Source organism: Belonocnema kinseyi, chromosome 2 (genome assembly GCF_010883055.1).
Source record: "Belonocnema kinseyi isolate 2016_QV_RU_SX_M_011 chromosome 2, B_treatae_v1, whole genome shotgun sequence".
Lineage (NCBI taxonomy): Eukaryota > Metazoa > Arthropoda > Insecta > Hymenoptera > Cynipidae > Belonocnema > Belonocnema kinseyi.
The window spans coordinates 14167259-14190334 of record NC_046658.1 but is presented as its reverse complement, the minus strand read 5'-3'; the positions used below and the strand labels follow the sequence as shown (position 1 = coordinate 14190334).

At 34.6% G+C, this 23076-nt stretch overlaps 1 protein-coding gene across 6 annotated transcripts in view; it reads left to right on the top strand.

Moving 5' to 3' along the window:
- LOC117183102 (membralin) overlaps positions 1-23076 on the top strand; it is a 429991-nt gene that overhangs the window by 164901 nt on the left and 242014 nt on the right. For 5 of the 6 annotated variants that reach the window (XR_004468345.1, XM_033376274.1, XM_033376272.1 and 2 more), the window contains one exon: positions 14593-14839. Coding sequence is in view for 5 of the 6 variants with exons in the window: in XM_033376274.1 (XP_033232165.1) it covers positions 14593-14839 (247 nt within the window). In the remaining variant the exon portion in view is untranslated. The remainder of the gene's footprint in view (positions 1-14592; positions 14840-23076) is intronic. The other variant, XM_033376271.1, reaches the window with a different exon arrangement.

Here is a 23076-nt window from a genome sequence, read left to right as displayed (position 1 = left end):
GTGTGCCATCAAGCGTGCAAAGTAACCAGGATCTGGCCCTTCTTAGCCCTGCAATCCGACAGGCCTTGAGTATCAAGATGCTTGGTAGCGGCGATGAGCTTTGAAATAGGGTTCGTTGGCTTATAGTCCTCTGATATAAAGTGAGCGTAATCGTCTCCTCTGTATTTTAGAGGTTCACTTTATTGGTGTAAAATTTTAGGTCTGTTTTCGCTTACGTGAATCGATTTCGACTTTAATTCGATGGGATTTTGGAGGAGGGTCTTAAGATTTGGAGAGTGTTGGATGTAGGGTAGATTGACGTCAGTTAGGGGGGTGGATAGAGGAAATGGGTCCAATCTAGAGCCTTCAGATATTCCGGTATCTGGTACGCGGCCTCATTGCTGAAGTCGGTTTTAAAAAATGGGGGTTTCGTTTACTGTTTTTTTATGACTGGGGATCCTGGGATGATCTCGGTTTGTTCCGGTAGGTCCTTTGATCGAACAGTGTTTCTTCTTATAAGACCAGAGTTTTTTGTAAAAGAAGAAGGTAGATGTGAAGAGTGTTCGGTTGGTCAGAGATAAACACGATTGAAGTCTACAATCACACATCAGAGTTTTTTGTTTCTTTTGACCGAAATCGGTATCTGTGTGGTTAATTTAATAAACGATGGTGATTAAGAAAATCCTCAGTTGATGATTTAAAGATCAACTCAGAGGGATGACTAGGGCGCATCACACCGGAATTGGTATTTTACTTTTTTTTCAGTTTACTGAATCTGCGCAGTATTTGCAATATAGAATATTGATCTCCGGTTCCATCATCACAGTATCATCGTCTGAAATAGCAAATTTCAAGAGCTCTACCACTCTAATCGATTACGGGAGTAGAGTGATCTTCTTCGTGCATGACATACCTTCTTTGTTGAAGAGCTGTTTAGAGGTTTGGTCTGACGTTATAATATGCAAGTTTGGAGTTGCAAAGGGTTGCATTATTCTATTTAAATTTAGAATCAGTCCAATTCACGCCAAAATCCCAGTGTGGACAGCAGAGCTAATGGATTCAAGTACGTGCTATAGAGCTAAAGCCTTACCGCGTCAGAATTAACAAATAATTTCATTTCGAACCTAGCGGCACTATTTTCCCTTAAGAAAATGGCCTCAGTCGAGCGCCACAACACTCACTCAAATCGATTCGTAATACGCAGATTAAGAGGAGGGTACCCTGCCAAGTTCCGGGTATTGTTTAACAGCGAAGGTATTAGCCGACTAGAGTTTCTTGATTCTAAATCACTAAATCAGAAAATTTGAATGGTATGACGGATAAAGAGGATGTATTTCTCTACGCTCAGAGTGGGCGAATAGTGGAAAAATTCGAATTGAAATTAAACAATGTTAATCCGTACTCTCTTCTATTTCTTTTCTATGAAAGAAATCGTTGTTCACATAAATATCATGTGAGCAACATCGCGTTACGTATGCGCCACAGAGCTGAAGGCTTACCGAGTTGGAATTCCAAAATAATTTTAATTACGATTTACGGTACCACTTTTCCTTAAGAAAGTGAGCCACGGTCGGATAACATCTCACTTCTTAGTCAATTCACGGTATCTAGGTTAACGAAAGGTTACCTTATGATGGCGAAGAGAAAGTATTCCTCTAGGTCGAGAGCAGGCACTGCAATACACTGTAATATACTGTAGTCCCGCAAGAAATGTTCCCGTTAAAAAGAATAAGGTGGTCCAAGGGGGCGAGAGAGTGACGCTGCAAGGTCAGCGGAACAAATCCATAACAACGCAGAAGTGTATGAAAAAAGCGGACAGTACCCTCTGCGGTTAATCGTGTCTTTTTCAATTATTTTTAGTCAGTGGCAAAAGTTTCGCAGGACATTCGCTTGAATTCGTTTTCAGTCACTCAGTGTTTAGATTATGCGCGACCAGGCATTACCAAAATATCGAAGGAAATAAAATCGTTTATCTTTTAAAGATATATTGAAGCTTTTAGACTAAGTTAAATCTTAATAAGAGCAATCGATCTAAGTTCGATTTTAACAGCCTTTAAAATAATCAGTTGAATTTTTATCTTTCTGAATTATGATACCCTTCACTTTACAACGCGTAATTCTAAAATTTTTTAATTTACAAATTTATCTATTTTAGAGTTTTATTTTTAAGCTGACATTTTGAATTTAAAGAATTTCAAAATTTACGAAGTGCTTAGTTAAAAAAATTTTAATTTTCAATGATTCCAGTTTAAAATAGCTGAAAATAATAAAATTTTGAAAATGTTAAAGTTCGTCGATTGATTATTTAATTTAATGTATTGAAAATGATAACTTTGATTTATATTTTTGGAATTGAATCTGAATCTCTGAACTTCTTAATTTATAAAACTTAAAAGTTCTAAATTTGCAGTATATCTACATTTCATTTAAACTTGTTTAAATGGAAAGTGTTACCACCCTCCATTTTATAAATGTAAATTATTGAGCATTCGAATACAAAGTTTTAATTAAAAAATTTTAAAACGTCTATTTAAAATGTTTAAAATTCAAGAGATCCACGTTAAGTGTTTTAATTTCTAGTTTGTTTTTTATTAATTCAAATTGAAAAATGCTGAGTCTTAGAATTCGATTTTTAAAATTTGATTGAACGTGAAAAATGCGAATCGAGAAATACACGGAAAATTACATGACATTTTTTTCTTCAATTAAAATGACGACCCTGACATATGTACGTACATGCTTTAAATCAGTACTTTTATGAAGTTTGATTTTCTAGCACAAACATTTTCACCTTCATTATGACATTCTAAATATATATGTTTATTTATTTATATATTAAGACGAAACTGCAACAGAAATTATCCATTCGTCCCTGATTGTTTACGGTTTGGCAAGACCCGAGATAGTACTAAGGAGATAAAAGGTACCCCCACAACCGCTTCTATAGCGGGACTACCGTGTAGTTTTAATCTAGATTTTCTTGTTTTTCTTCTCCCTGACGAAAATAGTGGTATACTTAAATTTCGACGTGGATAACAGAGCTAATGGCTTCATATACGCGTTACAGAGCTATAGGCTGGCCGAGTCGGAATTCAAAAATAATTTGAATTAAGATTTTACGGTACCACTTTTCTTTAGGAAAGTGAACCACAGTCGGATAACATGTCACCGTTTTTATTTAAATCATTAAATTTGCAAAAAAATACAATTATGCCTAATTCTCAGTGGTCCCAGTTCTCGCCAATGCTCGTTTGATGATAAAGCATCTCAACCTTAGTTATACGTGAATTCTTTTCTCTCTAAAGCTCGATTTTCCAGAAAAAGGGGTAGTTTCGAGAAAATCGAGTAACATTTCCTATTAAGCCTTACTCTAATATTTTGGGACTCTTAGCCTCAACATTCCGTCTAAGGTATCACGTAAAGGTTTATTGGCCATTGGAAGTGCCATTTTTTTTGACATATCAATAATAAGGAAAAGGGTGACAAGAATTTGTGTTTTTACCCTATCTTTTCTTTTTTTTAGCATTATTTTCATCTGGAAGATTAGGCATTTTTGCGCCATATCACAATGAAAAATTATAGTAGTTACGTATAAAAATAATTTTTGAGCCGAATTTCAATATTTTGCTTGATAGCGAAATATGAAAAAATTAAAATACCGAGCCAGTGAAGGCTAGGTCTCCTAGACAATTGAGGCGTGGATTTTGTTATTTAATGTAGAACTAAGCTCAATTCAAAACTTTATTTCGAGTATTAAAATTATGATATTGCTGCCATGAATAAAAACTTATAAATTATCAGCTGAGTTGTATTTCTTAGATTTTATTTTTTTTAGCCGCATAGTAACAAAAAGTCAATACTAGCGTAAGGTGATTGTGGAAAACCACAGGAAATGTGCCCACAGCTATCATCATCCGCTTTTCAGGCACAATTGAAAATATTTTACATCTATTAGATTAAAATTTCCGGAAGAACAAATAGCTGCCTGAAAGTAATCCTTTGATTTTAAGCAAATAAATAAACGATATTAAATCATTTACGGTGGCGAAGAAGAACAAGAACGTTGCAGTGAAAGTCTTGACTAAGGAAATAACGGATTTGGTGAAGTTAATAATAATTTTTCCGAAGCGGCAATTATCCCAAAGATTCTCTGTATTTATTCTTGATTAACCGTCTGCAAATAAAGAAAAAAATGTCGAGAAAAAAAGAATCGATGTAACAAATATAAATTAGAACTGATACAGCTCACCAACTTTTTTTACTTAATCTACAACTAAACATGGGATTCCTGACAAAACTTAGCGAAGGTTTTTTTATCCCTTATCACTCATAGTAGGCGAAATCTTTTTATTTTATTTAACGTAAAAGAGGAAATATATCTATTTCTTATAAAAGGGAATTATAGTCTACGAAAAAATTGCTCCTTTTCTTTCTTTTTCGGGCCTGCCTCCCGTCGGACGGAGATTTAATTAAAACTTTTACGTCTGGATCGTAAAAATTGGATTTTCCCAGTCAATCCCTCGATCTCTGCGGTTTCTCTTCCGTTCCTTTACCGAAAATATGGAAAAAAATTTAACTAACCTGGACAGAGGCTTCGCAGATTATGTGCTAGCTTTCCAATGAAAGAGAATTATTTAGATTTATTCGATCTCGACTTCGCAGGGAGAAATGTCTGGGTAGTTTCGGTTTGTGCCAGGTTGCTCAAGTTTCTGCAATGATGAGTTATGTTTGATGCGCCTCAACAGTTAATAGCGGGGATATATTTGGTATGAATATTTGCTGATCTGCAAAATTTTATTACAGGTGGATGGGAGTTGCCGTGGGAATGGAAGTTATATTTGTATGTGTGTTGAAACTATGTAGCTTAATGCCTTTGCTTGGACTGCTTGAACTTTGCACCTGCGAGGCAGTAAACCCGTCAGCATTTAGCGAGATAAGAGTTTCTGTTTTTTCTTTACTCGTTATAATTTTGAATTCAATTTGCATCGGAATCGATGCAGGTTAGAATTTTAAACCTGGGTTTTAAACCTGTGTGTATCATTTCCAACTTTAATTTTGTACATAGGTTTTAAGGTACTGCAATGTTCTATTACTGCTGAGCATTAATAATGCTGGCAGGTAGAGCAGTAGACAAGTCAAAAGGCAGAAAGCAAAAAGGGCTTATGGCAAAGCTGCTTAAAAATCGAAGGATATATCAGAGGGTGATTGTATTAATAGTCGTGGCGCGATGGTTCACAGTAGCTGATGGATGTATCATGGCTATGGGATAGAAGGCAACAGAGCTACATGAGGCTTTAATGAGAGAGAGAGAGAGAGAGAGAGCGTTTGAGTGCGGTGCTCATGTGCGTGCGTATGCTTGCTTGCGGAGTGTGTGCACATGTGTGAACGTTCCTTCCCTTTTGTTTTGATCTTTGAAATGTAAAAATGCGTGTCGGTATTTTTAGAAGGTCAAAAAAGAATTTTAAACCTCCTGCAGTCAACAGGATATTCAAGACACGACCGCTACTATAAAAATAACAGGTACATTTTTTTTCGTTAAGTGAAAACATACATTATTTCCTTATCCCGTGTTTTAGAAATCAAAACCTTTAATTTTTTTGTTTGAAAATAAAACTCTTTCTGTAACTTATAGGTTATATTAAGGCAGCGGAAAATATTTTTTAACAAACTAATGTGTTCCAAAGTTCAAAATAATCTTCGGATTCTAAATTTAAAGAAAAAAAGATAAGGGCGATTGCTAAAATGTATACTGTATTAGACCAATTTTTTATTTTAATTCAGCACTTTTCAAACTACCTAAGATTTTTTTCTAAATGACGGGCAACATAAGACAGTAGAAAAATACCAAATAAAGAGATCAAGCAGTGTATTTGTAATATGTATAAACTTTACACGTTGCTAAAGTTCGCGTGACATGACATGCGACTGTCATAAAACAAATAATTTAAAAAAAGCCTTTAAAAATATATACATAACAGATAAAAATATGAGAAAAATGTAAATTTTCACGATTTATTCTAGCTCGAATTATTAACAGTTTGGATAACTTGAAGTAACTTTTTAAAATCTTTAACTCTAAAAAATTGAACTCTACTTTTGATTTTGTTTTTTATTTACTCAATATATATGATATTTATGTACCTAAATTTTTTAAATGGTCTTCATATTATGTAATAATTTTGTTTAAACTTTAGTTGGGGGCTCAAATATAATTATTTTACTGACATTCAGAAAAATTTATTATTTGAAGAAAAAAATGAAAAATGAGTGGTTTTTGATGTGGTTAACTTTTTATCAATCACCCCTAGGCAAATAATGTGAGAAAAAAACTTTTTGAATTTATCTAACAGGTTAACAAAACTTTTTTTAAATTAAATAAATATATTAAAAAGTAAAACATTCTTCATTACTTCTAAGAAAACTTTTTTGATTTAAGTTTATTGTGTCTTTGGGCAACTGTTTTATTACGTACTCAACTGAAACTACTTTAACTTATATTTTTCGAGATGATACTGAAAGAAAGTCATTGATGTATTTTGATTTTGATTTTTTATTTTACTTTTTTAATATTAATTTTATTTATATTAAAAGTTTGTTACCACAATGCGTTTTTTTGCAGGCAAAATAATCGATTCTGAGAATACCTGCGAAGACAATTCTACTACTGCAAACCTAAAGTCACATTTTCTGTCATGAAAGGATTATTCTTAAAAACAGGTCGTCCCATGTTATGAACAAATGTTTTCTCAACGAAAATGTCACCAGAACTGAGATTTTGTGGTGTTTACAGAATCTTATGAGCCACTCGTCATTCTGAAGGGCGGCCAGTACTGCCTCTTTGTTTCCTCGTATGTTTTCAGACAGCGAAATAGCCTCTAAGGTTAAAATGCAACGATCAAAATTTGCTTACAGCATTGTGTACGGTATAGCTCTCTATCTCAGTTAGTGCCTTTGGTAAAATCATGTAATAGAATAGTGATTAGATTTGCTGAAGCACTGAATAAAGTTGCTTAACGTCAACAAATGGATCTGAATGTCTGGTTTTGGAACAGAGACAAACAAGAAGTCTCCTATAAGTATTTTTCATCAGTCTTCTTGGTACACGCAAAAGCCGTTGATTCATTAGATAGAATCAAGAACACCCTCACCAAAGAAAACCTAAAAAACATAATTCAGGTTTTATGGACGGCCCGAACGTCAAGTTCAAACTTCATACTGACCTGTCACATCTAACGAAAGATATTAAAGGGAATCAATCGCTTCTAGAAATGGGTAGCTGTGGATTGCACGTAGTTCATGATCAAGTCGCGTTTCTGAACGACGATATCCATTTACAGCCTCAGATACGAAAAGAAGAGAGCATAATTCAATATACACTTGTTTAGTCCTGTCAGCTAAAATCCTACAAATGGAATTTTTCTCGACTTAAATTTGAAGACAAGAATTTAATCTTCTTTTCACAGTCTTTACATCCTTCGAAATGCGAGCGGGATTCAAGCAAATTATGGGCTTTGGTGAGAGAATACTTCAATGGAGATTTTTCGAAAATCTTTTTCAGTATACAAACAAGAATAAATCCACATTCTTGAAGAAACTGAACAATTTGTAACTTTTTTACGCCCTTATGTTTAGAAAATTCGCTTTTAGTAAAAAACCCCGAATCTATATTCTTTGCGAATAAGAGATTAGATTTTTCAGACAAATCTAGTTTATCATATGGTTATACTACATTTTCAATGATTTCTTTCCTCACACAGCTGACAAGAAGAGAATATACTAGTGCACGCAGATCTTCGTACACGAAAGGAGGCATAGGGAATTCAGATTCGAAGCCTAAAAGAAAAGGTTGTAAAAGTAAATATAATGGTTGGAAGAAAGCCGATTTCGGTACAAGAAATTCGTCTTTCAAAGATTTAGATACGGTTTCAAAACTTTCGGTTTTAGGAACTTTCTTATCCCGGTCAGCACACTTTACGTACTTAGTTAAATGAGGCATAATTGTCTGCGCCTTTTCAACTATAGGAGCATTTTTAATCCATGGAGTAGTACACAACTTACTTGGGAAAAGAGTAGATTCGTTGTAAACTATATAATCGGCTCTACGCGCGGGTACATTTCTAAAGATGTTATAAGCAGAACGATAGAAACTAACGAGCGTACATCCAGCTTTATTTACTATAGTCTTAAAAGAACCATCAACTACGTGCAATCCACAGCAACCCATTTCTGGAAGCGATTGACTTCCATTAATATCTTACATTAGATGTGACAGATCATTATGAAGTTTGAACTTAACGTTCGAGCCGTCCATAGAAACCTGGATTATTTTTTTATAGGTTTTCTTCGGTGAGGGCGTTCTTGATTCCATCTAATAAATTAACGGTTTTGGCGTGTCCCAAGAAAACTGATGAAAAATACTTACAGGAGACTTCCTATTTGTCTCTGTTCCAAACCAGACATTCAGATCCATTTGTTGGCGTTGAACAACTTTATTCAGAGCTTCATCAAATCCAATCACTATTCTATTACATGGTTTTAGCGAAGTTTGGAAGCACTAAGTAATATAGGGAGCTATGCCGTACACAATGCTTTACGCAAATTTTGTCTGTTGTTTTTTTTTTGCCTGCAAAAAAAACGCATTGTGGTAACAAACTTTTAATATAAATACAATTGATATTTAAAAAGTAAAATACAAAAAAAATCAAAATACGTCAATGATTTTCTTTCAGTATCATCTCGAAGAATATAAGTTAGAGTAGTTTCTATTGAGTATGTTGCAAGTTGCAAGTTTAAGCGCGCGACGGTTAAATCCCGCCTTCGCGCTCGGATATTTATTCTTTGCATTTGGAATGCTTGAAAAAAACTTTATTAAGAAGATCTCATTTAGATGGCAGTATTTTTGTATGCGTCTTCATATTTTGAATTGTCTACTTAATTAAGTATAGTGAAAGATAAAGTTTCTCAAAGCTCTGTAGGCTTTGAGGTATATATTCTCATCATGACACTCGCGCTGCGCGCTCGATTTCCGACAGACGTTTGTAAACAGGTTTTGTTGCATTTTTTTCTCGTAAATTTCGTCGTTTTTCCACAAAATTTTCTTTATTTAATTTTTTTTAACATTATTTTTCACGAATAAAACAAAAAGTACGCGTCCTATTAAGAAGTAATTCTTAACGAAATTGTAGATCTTTTTTGGTACAACCATCTTTGTTAATTCATCTTTATTCGTGTCCTACATAGTTTGTCCACAAAATGGAATTTTTCATTTTCTATTATTTTTTGTGCAATCAAAATTTGAATTTTCGATTTTTGAAGAAAATCCAAAAATTGGTTACGATAATCTTGTAGGGTTTTCAAAAAGAAATGTTTTTCTTCTTCTGACTTTTTTTTTATATCGTGCGTTTTTCGGCTTCAAATTTTGATTTTCGGTTGATTAAAAAAATTGTAAAAACGCTATAACTCTGATAATTTTCATAAAAAGTCATAAGAATAAATTGTTTGTTCTTTTTAATACTATGAATATTCGTACATAGAATTTTCAAATTCAGAAAAAAGTGGTTTAAACAATTTTCAAAATGCGCTCACTTTGAATTTTTATCAAAAATGGCTGGTTCACGAACTCGTCCTTTCTTTTAGGACCTAAAAAAAGTGTGTCAAAGATGAATTTGATTCGTTCATTTTTTCGAGAGTTATCGTGTTTACTGACGGACGGCCGGACGGACAGATAGACGCTATCGTGAAAACCTGATTTTCGGATTCAGGGGGTCTTCAAGCGTGGAGATCCGTTGAAAAAGTGTGATGTCAAATTTCCGACAAATCTAATACTTTCTCAATCATAAATTATGAGAATGTAAAAAGTATTCTTTGACGTAATGAAGAATGTCTTACTTTTTACTATATTTATTTAATTCAAAAAAAGTATTTTTAGCCTGTTAGATAGATTCAAAAAGTTTTTTCTTACATTATTTGCCTAGGGGTAATTGATAAAAAGTTGACCACTTCAAGCCTACTCATTTTTTCTTTAAATAATAAATTTTTCTGAATGTCAGTAAAATAATTATATTTAAGCTAAATTAGATAAAGTTTCAGCATTTTAGACCATTTCGTTCAAAATTATAAATAAAAAAGTAAGAAAAATGTTTTGCTACACACCTGTCCCAAACTAAAGTTTAAACAAAACTGTTACATCATATGAAGACCATTTAAAAAAATGTTAGTTACATAAGTATCATATATATTGAGTTGATAAAAAACAAAATCAAAAGTAGAGTTCAATGTTTTAGATTTAAGGATTTAAAAAAGTTACTTCAAATTATTCAAACTGTTAATAATTCGAGCTAAAGTAAATCGTGAAAATAGACATTTTATCCATATTTTTATCTGTTATGTATATATTTTAATAGGCCTTTTTAAAATTATTTGTTTTATCACAGTCGCATATCATGTCACGCGAACTTTAGCAATGTGTGAAGTTTATACGTATTACAAATACACCGCTTGACCTATTTATTTGATATTTTCATACTCTCTTGTGTTATCCGTCGTTTAGAAAAAATCTTAGATAGTTTGAAAATTTAACAATCGTGCAACGCACGCTTCAAGCACGCATGCGACTCGCACGATGCGAGTCGCATCGTGCGGTTATGTAAGCGGAACGCCTACTCTACCACAGCTAGAAAAAGCGGGAAACAGAGAAAGAGAGGCGACACTAAGACCAACCGTGGGCAGGCATCCAATAGGGGGAGAACGATGCTTTATGAACCGGAGAAACATTAACACCAAAGTTTCTCTCAAGCCTATAGATCTGGCTGATATGGATGACGAGCTTTCTGAACATTTTTCCGGAGAATCCGACCTCTGGGCTATCAATTATTGTGTGTATAATGCAGCGAGAGCTTTGGCTGATGTGAACCGTAAAACAAAACCAACGGTTGATTATAAGACCAAACGACGAATGCAGCAACTTGCCATAAAGACAGGCTGGGCAAGACAGTGCGCGTCCCGCATTCAGTGTGTGATTGACTACATCACATCTGGCAGGAATTTTTCCGCCAAGGTCCGAAAGTTCGCGCGCGAACTCCGGACCCGTTATCACACACTTAACAAGTCAAAGCTGCTGACCAGCAGGCAGCATATTGTTGAGAGAATACGGATACTACCTGACGCTAAGAGAAGTCTAGAGCGGAGGGAGAGGTGGGTTAGATAAAATCAACAGTTTCTCTCTGACCCATCTCGACTCTTCCAAGACCCTCCAGATTGTATCCAAACCTTCTGGTGGAAGTTTTTTTTAACCCATGAGCATTTGGCCCGTATTTTCATCTCATATTTAAAGTCGTTAGAGCCGATTCCGGAGTGGTCGGTGAAAGGGCGCACAATACTCCTGCCGAAAATAGGCAACTTAGCTGACCCGAAGAATTACAGGCCAATCACTTCTCTGAACACACTTTATAAGATATTCACAGCTATCCTAAATGATAGGATTGTTCGGGCAATTGAACCTGTGTGGCAAGAAATGTATGAACAACGAGGCTCAAAGAAAGGCATAGCCGGATGTCGGGAGAACCTGCTCATCGATAGATGTGTCTGAAAAGATGCACCATTCTACCAGCGTGACCTATCGATGGCCTGGATTTATTATTGGAAATCTTTCGATTCGACCTCCCATAGACTTATCATCTGTCTTTTGAAAATCTTAAAGGTTCATCCGCAAATAGTTAGGTGCATAGAGACATTGATGCCGCTTTGGAAAACCAGATTTACTATCTCATCTGGAAAAAATCGTGTGACAAACTAACAAGGTCACCTCTCAGAGAGGTGTCTTTAAGGGCGACACCATGATCCCACTCCTCTTTTGCCTAACATTATTGCCACTATCTCTAGCACTTCGCCATTCCGACGGGTACTTGTGCAGCAAACCTGCAGATCGAAAGTACAAGGTCACTCATGTATTAAACATGGACGATTTTAAGATCTTTGCTAAAAATAAAGAACAACTACATATAGCTCTAGCGATTATCAAACGATATAGCAAGGAAATAGGAATGGAATTTGGGTTAGAAAAATGCGCCAAGGCTTATTTGAAACGAGGTAAACTGAATGGCATCCCTGAGGATCCCGAGCTTGTTGATAGAAGCGCTATATGACACTTTTGCGCTGGAGAGACTTATAAATACGTGGGCGTGCCATAGAGCCGCATTCAGGATGTGACATCCATAAGGGATACTCTCCGAAGCAGATACAAACGTCTCATCCGGCAGATTTGGTTTTCTGAACTGTCGGCGAGGAACAAAGTATCTGCAATGAACATGCTTGCCGTCCTGGTAGTACTCTATTCATTTGGAGTAGTTCCATGGACGAAGAACGAGCTCAGATCTCTTGATATCGGGACAAGAAAGGTTATGCACATGAACAAAAGCATGCATCTTAAGTCTTCCGTTCCGGGACTGTACATCTCACGCCGCCAAGGTGGTCGCGGAATATTGAGTCTTGAATGTCTTCACAATAGGATTATTCTAGGTACAGCTCTGTATGTTTGCCGCAAAAATACCCGTCGAAATGGCGAAATGCTAGAAATAGTAGCAATAATGTGAGGCAAAAGAGGAGTGGGCTCATGGAGTTGCCCTGAAAGACACCTCTCTAAAAGGTCACCTTGTTAGTTGTCACACAATTTTTTCCGGATGAGATAGTAAATGTGGTTTTCTAAAGCGACATCAATCTCTCTATGCATCTCACGATTTGCGGATGAACCTTTAAGCTTTCCAAAAGACAGGTGATGCCTGTAATGCTTCGGGTCAGCTAAGTTGCCTATTTTCGGCAGGAGTATTGTGCGCCCTTCCACCAACCATTCCGGAATGGGTAGAGCAGAACTCTAAAACTACGTGCAAACTTCTAAATTTCTTTTTTTTTTCTGTTTTAAAATATTTTTCTCCCTCCATCATCCTTCTTCTCGAGATAATTTGAAGACCATTGCAAACCCTGTTCCTCTACGTATCGCATTCGTGATCCAACCAGTCTCCTTTACCATTTTTTAAACTTTACCTTATTAGCTACCTTTTCTACTTTATTAGTAAGTGCTTAAAGTTCTAATGTTTCGTCTTTATGAGATTTTCTGCGATTGAAAATTATTCATTTTATCGACAACGCCTATTTCAAAGCTATTTTCGGTTTCCTTATTATTTAAATGAATGTTTGAAGTCACGTGATTTCTCAGTTTGAGTGTGTGATGATAGCCTTGTCGCTTGAGAAAAACAGTGTGCGAGTAGCAGTGAATCGCGACAGATCATTGTCCGATCTTTTCGGATCAGTAAAGTGATTAACTCAATAAAGACATTAAATCTTACATCTTACAAAAATGTCTATATAAACGAGTGAGTGATCTGTGTGGTTCTCAAAAATGTTCTTAGTCTGTCAAGTATTCTATACTTGAAATAAAACTTGAACTATTCATTATTTCTAACGTTTCTTCTCTGTCTATTCCTGATCTGGCAAAATTAATTATTTATAAACATAAACATTAAACAGTAATCCAACCGTTTCTGTTGCCCTTTGAAAACGTTAACTCAAAAATGATTTGCAATTGAAAATATATCATTCGTATTCTAGAAATGAACTTACCAAAGGATTGTCTGACTCAGCTCTCTAACATCCGTTCAGCTAACGGCTTTGTATATACGCCTTTTTCATCAAGTGTGTTGGTCTCTACTGATGAAACTAAATCAGTATCTGATTTTACCCAATGGATAAGCATGACCACAACTTCCTTCGTAATTGTTCCCGACTATTTTACACATCCGGGTCATTGTCAAAATTCAGGAAAACAATATCCCATATACTTTATATCTAAGTAAATATAATAATAACTATAAATTAGACTTATCTGGGAGGGTAGACTATACCTAACAATGACAGAATAACATGTGGTTCAACGTATCATCTCAAATCTATATTCTTTTGTGGATCATTTTGCAGATTCGTATTTTTTTGGCAAAAACCTATCACAATCAGCTATCTTTGGAGCTAACCAAACAAAAGTTTGAGAGCTTTTAGACGGTAATAATTTATGAATAACTATTGGCTTGGAATAAGGTTCGATTATAATCGATAATTATAATCGAACCTAATACATTAATAATTAATAATAATAACCTTAAGAACCCTAATTATAACCTTAATAATTATTAAGGTTTGATAACTATGAGCAGAAACCCTTATAGGACATATGGCTCAAAACTGATATAAGGCCCAGAATAAACAGAGAGCCTAAGTTTTAATAGGGAAACAATGTACATAGGGCCCAAATTTTATATGGGTTCCAAAATTCACATGGGTCCTAAATTTTGTATAGGTCCTAAATTTGACATAGGTTCCAGCATAGCCAAAAGGTTGATAATGCACATAGGGCCCAAATTCGTCATATGGACAAAAAAAGAAATAGGGTCCCAAAATCGAGATAGGGCCCGAATTTATTATAGGGACAAAAATTGTGTAGGGTACAATATGGGCATATGGCCCAAAATTGACGTAGGACGAAAAATATAAGCACCTCAAGCTACGAAGCCCTTAAGTTTTGGCGTTTAGCGCCTGCTTGACTAATTTTCGTCATTAAATTCACAGTGGTATTTTTAGATGATGAGTACATCGTTGAATATTCTTTGGAATACGGATTTTTGCGATTATCGCCTGCAGCACGACAGAGACTTAACATTCCAGTGAAGATAATCACTTTGAACCCGCTAAACGATCAATGTTTCGGTGATGCTTTTTCTCGATTTATACTGGATGAATTCTTAGGATATGATGACCTACTAATGGCTAGTATAAAGACTTTAGCTGAACATGAAGATAACAAAGGTTTTTTAAGGTATGGTAGTTCTAATTTATTTCAATTTCGGAGTAGACGATTACATTACAAGTTTACAGCTTGTGATATATTTTATTTTGCTACCTCCATGCTATACACTCCGATGCCGCTTGTGCTGGCCTGTAGCGCCATGTACGCGTAGCTGCGTTAGGTGCCCACACAAAACGAGATTGGAGAGTCTAGTCTGGTTACCCAAGATTGGAGGGCATAGCATGGATGTATCGATTTCATATATACCGTTACTGATTTCATTGCGATAATAATTGAAAGAACATGAAAAAATGGACGTATGCATCTGGAGGAAAACAAATCTCTGTCTGTAAGAGCGGAACACTTATCGCAAATTGTACTTGAAAAACGGTTTAAGCTCACGCCGCATCCTTGAGTTTTATTCCTTTTACAATGTGGGCCAGCAGTGTTTTTATTGGTCTTAAAATTTGTACTTTTTTTAATGAAAGGTCTTTGCTGGGAGATTTTTTGTGTAATATGGGTTCGAAAAAGCGTTCAGCTATCCTTCTGAGCAGTACAATTTACTTGTGTGAGGATGCTTTTTTTCCATTCTCTAAAATGTTCATAAATAACTTAAGTCTGTAAAGATTTATTATTAAAAGGAAAAATTTAGTATATTCGTAAATTATATTATAGTAATATCTTTAAAAATATTGATTTTGTATTTAATTTTAAAATACATACGGTCATACATAACCTCATTTCATTTCAAATAAACAGAATGGGTGAAGGGGGAAATGAACTATGCGTGGGGTTTGTGCTTGGGCTTATAGACACTACTTTTATACGAACCATACACATACGTACCATTTTTTCTTACATTTTTAGGGATACCAATATTATAATCGCGTTTTCTGAATGTAAAACAAACCTCTTTTAAACATTTTTCAAACTCAAATTTGATCAAATTTCCTATTGTCATCGGAAATACGTATGTATACAAAGTTTCATGTCCATTGGATATGAGGAACTGTGTCAAAATGTAAATGCAGGATTTCAACCTGACATACGAACATACATACCCACACAGAAAGTCAAACAAAAGCTTGTAAAAATGCATCAAATATGTTATTGCTAGTTTTTTTAATGTACTGCAAAAGAGTCAAGGTATTCGTCACTTGTAGTAATTTGACGCATCACTATTATTGTTTGATATTGCATTATATTGCATAGGCCGACATAATTCGTACCAAACGACAGGACTAGGTGACCCTGAATGAGTTTGATACTCTAAAAACGAATCCATTGTCCAAATTTGTTCTATACATAAGGATTTCGAATTATCCTAACCTCAAAGTAATTAAATAGCCATGTTCAGCAATATCTGATACAGCATCATACGCACAGTGTTTTTTTTTTCTTTTATTGCATAATATGTTGATTATTACTACTTTTTACCTTAAATTTTTATTTTTAATCATGCCGAACCGATTATTTGTTGCTCAGATATTGCATATTAATAATACCAGTTTCACACTGAAAAACTATAAAGAATCCGCCATATTTAATTTTGAAATTCTGTGCTCAAATTCGGATTCAGAAAATGAAAAAACCTTTATGTTAGTCATTGAACTGTTTGTCAATAGAATTACACAATTTAATTATCTTTCTTCGGTTTTTTGCTAGGTTTTGACTATAAAAGTGAAAAGATTAATGTACCATATCTTGGAGAAAAAAAAACGGTTCCGGATGATTCAAAATGGAGATGTAAGTTAAAAAGAAGTACCAAAAAATGGCTGAAGCAGTTTTAAATACAAATATCTCTGCGCGTGTTATATTATTTTTAAATATAGTTGAATATGGTAATTTTTTAGTTTTGGATTAGGATATCTTGAAATTCTGAGATAAAAGAAAAATTTGGAAAATGGATTCGTGTGTAGGACATCAAAATTATTCAGGGTCATCTTGCCCAGTCTTTTGGTACAAAAAAGTCCATTTTTGTCTGCCTGTGTTATTAAATAATCGAAATACATAACTTAACTTTTATATGCAGAGCTCATTTTAAAAAGAAGTTATTTCCAAGTCAGTTCAGAGTTAACACATGATAGAAATAACTAACTCTAACTAGCACATAATTTGGCGTGCGGTACGCCTGGGTTTCAACTGTATCTACGGATTACTAATTAATTAAATACTTTTAGAATTTAAGGCTCATTTATTTCACTACAATTTTTTCTTAATCATGAGCTCAAATATTAAAAAGTGTTTTATCAGTCAGGTCAATGAAAATTGATAGTTATTAATCGATTGAATTCAATTACTTTTGAATTGACCAAAAGTTATCGCAAACAGTTTTTATAAATAAACTGACGTTAAAATAATTTAAAAACGATTTATTGTTAATTTTTTGCTCAATTAAAAGAATTTAGGCTATATAACTATTTTCGGGTTCTTAACTATTATATATTTTTTAAATGACTTTTAAATATTAGGTTCTTTTTTAAATCGCAGAATAAAAACTTGACGCCGAGGGTTTTCTATTCGCAGTCAAATTTTGATTAAATATACAGTTTAATCTGATATAATACATTTAAAGTATCAGTTTAAAGGTGTACTCTTATATCAAATAAAATTTTAAAAAAACCTCACTCAAATTCAAGTTTATTTTATTGAAGCGAAAGAAACAACCTATTTGACATGTACAACATCCATTGCAAATTTTAATTAAAATGTAGATATCACAGTATACATTACTTACGGTTTTATACGGATTTAGAGTTTAAATTAATATGTATATACAGTTCATTCATTAAGGTTGAACAAAACTAACATTCTTTAATCCCAGTCACACATAATTCTCCACTCCAGCATCATCGCACCTTTTTCCCCCTATATTCCTAATTCTTTTTTCACCTTTATACCTCTTTTCCCCTATATTACCTAATTTCATCCCACTATTCTTTTTTTAGGTATCCGAAATTCTTGATTTTTCAAAATTCCTCTCTACCCATCTCAGTTCTCCAATTCTCAGTCCTTTCAGTAGATGAATTTGTCAATTTTTCTCTAGTTTGTTAAATTTCCTATTTAATGTTTGTCCCTATATTCCGTTCTAAGTTTTTGACTATTTCTTTCTCTATTTCCCCTCATTGCCTCATTGCAACCTATTTTGACTTTTTATTCGAGTTTGACGAATTATTATTTATTAGATTCCTTATTTGCTCTTTGAGACATATCTCTGGAAGTCTTTCATCCAATATGCTAAGAATGCCAATAGGATACTCAAGTTGTCTTTTGACACCTCGATTTCAAGACTAAATCTAGTGGATCCATATTATTTATTATATTATTTTATTATTATTATATTCATATTATTTTAATAACTTGTGTTCTGCGTATCGCTCCTAATTTAACGTTGACTTTCAACTTGTTTTCAAGCAAGCTAAGATCTTCTCTGCCTATGACCGTTCCCCCAACCTTATGCCCCCCCTCCCCACGCGTTTTCATCCTTGTCATATATAAATATATAAAAACTGACTCAACTAATCGGGAGCATTCATATTTTTATCTATTTCTTCATTTCTCCTTTTGTGGACCCAGACGGATGTGGTGCTGCCTGTAGGAAACTTATTGAATTCCACCCGGGACGTGGAACTTGTAAGCGGCAACTGCTTCTATAGAAAATTCGGTGTCAGATATGGCTAGCCTAGCTTCAAGATTTTCTGAAAGAGAATTTCTGTATCCGCCGTATCAAAACTTTTCTTAAAGTAAACCAATTCAATAAAGATTTCCCCACCTTACCCTTCTGGTCCTACCCTCTCCCGAATCCTTTCATCTATAATTGCTGCTTAGATTGGATAACCGGTTTTTGGTAGGGCTAGTTCCTTGTAATTTTCCTAATGCATTTTACCATTCCCTCGAAACTTATATAACTATTATGTTATACTTCTGTTCGTCACTCCCTTCTGATGGTGCTTCATTTCCCCTCCTTTTTCATCTAGCCTAACATTTTCTACTTCTGTCAACTTCTCTTCTTTCTCTATCTCTGACTCTATATCTAAGGAATTTCAGGTAGAGTTGTTTACTTTGTCTTCTTTTATCTCTAGTAGATTTCTAAAGTACGTTAGCCATCTTTTTACCCTTCCCAACGTTCTCCTCCTTTTTGCTAGTCATTCTATCGCTTTTGATGTTCTTTAGAAGCATTCCGTAAATTGTACCCATCGACCTTCCTAATGCTTATTTTCTTCGCATTCCTCTCAGAATTTCTTCCCTTTTTTTCTTTCTTGAGAGAATTTTCTATAGAAAATGTAATATTATAATTCTATAAAAAAACTTACTGGAAAATGGCCTGATTCCGTTATTTTTTTGTCCTCTGCGTTTGATATCCTACCTTCTGATTTTCCACCCAGCAGTAACCCCTATCAAAATCTCCCCTGTCCCAAGTATTTCCTACATGTCCTTTACCCATTCTGTTATTCCAATTCCCCGCCATGGCAAACACCTATTCCCTCGCTCTCATATTTTCTGTCAGGTTTCTCATTTCAACGTTAAGTTTCGAAAATGCAATAGTGTTGTAAAAAGTTACAAAAATTGCATTGTTTCCTGCAGATTCCAGCATTTTTTAACGATCATCCCAAACTCTCACTTTTTAACGCACGTTCATTCAGTCAATTCTTTCTTTACTCCACTCAAGTGCCCCCCACACACCCTTTAACCCTACCCTTATTATGATCTTTACTTGCCGGTCTGGCAGTCTAAACAAAATCATCATCCAGTTTCATTTGGAAGTCAGGGATACTTCTCATGACTTTTTTCGATCACTTGATATTGTATTGATTTTGTATTGTTTTTCATACTAAATATTCTAGTAAAAATAATTCGTTAACATTTGTTAGCCCATAGGTAAAATTTGATGCATTTTTAAATTCAGAAAACGAAAATAGTACGAATTTGTTTGTATATTGTATCTATATTCATGAAATTGATCCTTCCTTCCCTACAATATAATTGTCAACATATTAATCCGCAACAATTCTTCTTACTCAACGCAACGCAATCCCGAACAATTTCTTTCACGGTAAAATTCACAAAACTTTAAAGCCATACGAATTTCCTTTTTTGCCATAGTTGAAATCATTTTCATCCATTTCAATACACACCTTCAGAGTAAATGGTGTATTTTTATACAGACAATATTTTACAAATTTAAAACTATACGTGGTAATATAAAAATAATTTTTGCATGTTTATAGAAAGTTTTGGTGTCATAAATGTAATCCAAATTTTTTATTGCATGAATCTTCACAAAAACGGGTATTTCGAGATTCTGATTTTTAAAAATTTGTTCAACGCTTTTTAGTATTTGCGTGGAAGATAACATTTTTGGGTGAACTTCTCCTAGCTGATAGAATAAAATTTCATATATACCTTTTAATTGCTTTTTCATATAAACAGTGAATTCTTCAACCTTTTTGTGCTGTGTTATTTGATATTTCTTCTATTTTTTTTGTCTTAGTGAATTGCATCTCTTTCCTCTAGATTTCCGTAGAGTACTTCAACTACTGCTTCCAAAAAAACCGAATGATGCCCGTTTCTGGCGACTATTATCGGGAGTATCTTACAGCAGCTTGTTGAGTTGTTATTTGAATTCATTTAGGTTACTGATTAAAAAACAGTTCATAAAAATTAGGCCCAGTGAGCTATGCGACTATTTGCTAAACTTAAAACTTAAATGGAATAAATCAACACTCAATTAAATTCGCTATTGCGGCTTAGTTAATTGTCTTTAATACTATTCGCGCTGTTAGATTCAGACGAATCGGAGTTTGAATTAAGATCTCTCGAATAAAAATGTATTGGCTGAAACTGTAATTAATTTCAATTTTTTGAAAAATTGCGGGCAAATAGCAGATTCAAAGATCAAATTACTTCTTGTCAAAATTAGACGAATTAACAAACTACTGCGATTCGTGCTGGTCGCAACATGGGTGCTCCTAGCGCATTTTTCTCAATTCGGCCCAATGGGGTTTCTTTTTTTTTTTACTGGACACGCAATATCGCGAGAAATTATCTTGAATTGTTGAAATAAATGTACATCCTTTACTTGTAATTGGTGAAGGTGAAAGTATACCATGTATTTTTTCTGCAGACGGTTTCAAGACTAGGGGTGCGCAAAATTGTTGCAGGTCGGATCGTGTCGGGTTCGCCAGTTTTTGGGTTGAACCACAGACCTGAAATTTGAAAAGCATTATAAGTATAAGTTAGGCCGAACGAAAACTCTTTTTCAGCCCTAGTAGAAGGTCAACATTTATCGATAAAAGTAACTTCTATTTTTAAGGTATGTCTTTTTATTATAATATTTTTAAACTTAATATCCAGCAAATTTAATGATCCCGAAAAATAACCGGTTAAAACAGCCAATTTGAACGTTTTCCATTTTAAAGGTTCATTTCAAAAACGTTAAAAATGTACCAAAACATGATGTTATTTAAAGGGATTTATTTTATATAATGTTTCAATCCAAAATTATTTTATTTCTAACGTTTGGAACTTCTAGTTCTTTAACTATATATTTGAAAGAGTAGATATTTGTACCAAGTACGAGCGTATCACGCTAGATTATGCGCCTGAAATGTAAGCAAAGAATTCCATACCATGTAACATAAGAACCAATTTGGATTGTGTATCTGCTTTAAGGCATTACATATTTTAAGTGTGTTTTTCAAACTTCTAATTTTGTTAATAGTTTTTGTGTTATAAGAAATATGCATACTAATTATTCTCAAGTACGCTAAGAAAAAAATACTTCTGAATCAATGAAATATTGCTTTGAAGCATATTATAAAGCTAACTACAATTGAAATTTGGTGCAAACGATATATCTTATAATTTGATAGCACCCTGCTTAAAATTCTGAAGTGTTATGCTGTCGTTGTAATAGTAAAAAAGTTTACCTGTGTAGTGCACTGCCATAATCTATTACCAGAAGTTTTAGATTTACAGAAGGAAAATATTTATTAAAATTTAAATACACTTGTTTTCCAGAAGTCAAATCCAAATATTTTACACCTTTTTAAACCACTGACAAACACTCCTTTGTTTTGTCATATTTTTATTGGCAAATTCTTAACTACACTCCATACAATATTCTATACTAAAATAATTGTTAACTTTAGTTAGAGAAGAATTATTACGTATAAATAAAGAGAAACGTGGCTTATTGAACTACCTACAACCACCGAGAATCAAATGCACGCATCGCACGCTTGTAAATCGGGCATCTATTCAAAGATATTATAAGGCTAGATGCGGTGTATATATATATATAATTAAAAATTTGTCATAAGGACAAACGCAGGATTTCGCTGGGAGCGGGTGCCAATCTGAAAAATTGCACCCGCTTCCAGCGAAATCGCGGTAAAATTTCAGCCACAACCACGTCTCACAACCGTGAGATAGTTGGTTACAGTCTGTAAAGGAATCAATACGACGATCCAGCAAAAGCCTCGTGCACCCTAAGAACACGGAGTGACCCAAGGACAACCGCCTTCTGCATTTTTCCCGCAAGTGTTCTAGCATATTGTTGACACGCAGGGATGCTTTTTAGGCCATTAGCAAGTGAAAGCTTGGCACCTCCAAGAGCGCCGATGATAAGGATGATCAGTGTAACAGAATATTCCGGGTACAATCGGTGCAACTCCCTTATAAGGTCTCGATACCTCTCTTTCTTTTCATTCTCCTTGGCTATGATGTTTTTGTTAGCTAGTACCGAAAATTCGATAACGAACATGGTTCGCTTCTCGAAGTAAAGAAGAACCATGTCAGGCCTCGAGTGAGCAACAGAAACAATTGTCGAGAATATAAAGTTCCAGTATATGCGGCACTTCCCATTCTCGACAATTGACTCAATTTCCCTAGGAGCATTTAGAGGAGCGATATTAAGGTGAATGCCGTAGGAGTGACAGAGATGATAATAAAGCACTCTTAGTGCCGCATTGCGCCTTTGAATGTAGGTCGTTCCCGCGTGTGTTGGACAACTAGATAGTATGTGAGCTAAATGCTCGGGGTGTGCATGGCACGCCCTGCAGCTATCATCTGAAATGTCTTGACTCAAAATGTGGCGACGGTATGTTAAGGTGCAAATGACACCGTCTTGGCATGCAAAAATGAAACCCTCTGTACCAGACTTTAATCCGGGCGATTTAAGGAAAGCAAACGTTACCTCACAAGACATTGACTGATCCTTCACATTTCTGTGGAAGATACCGTGCATCCTCTTATCGAGGAGCTGT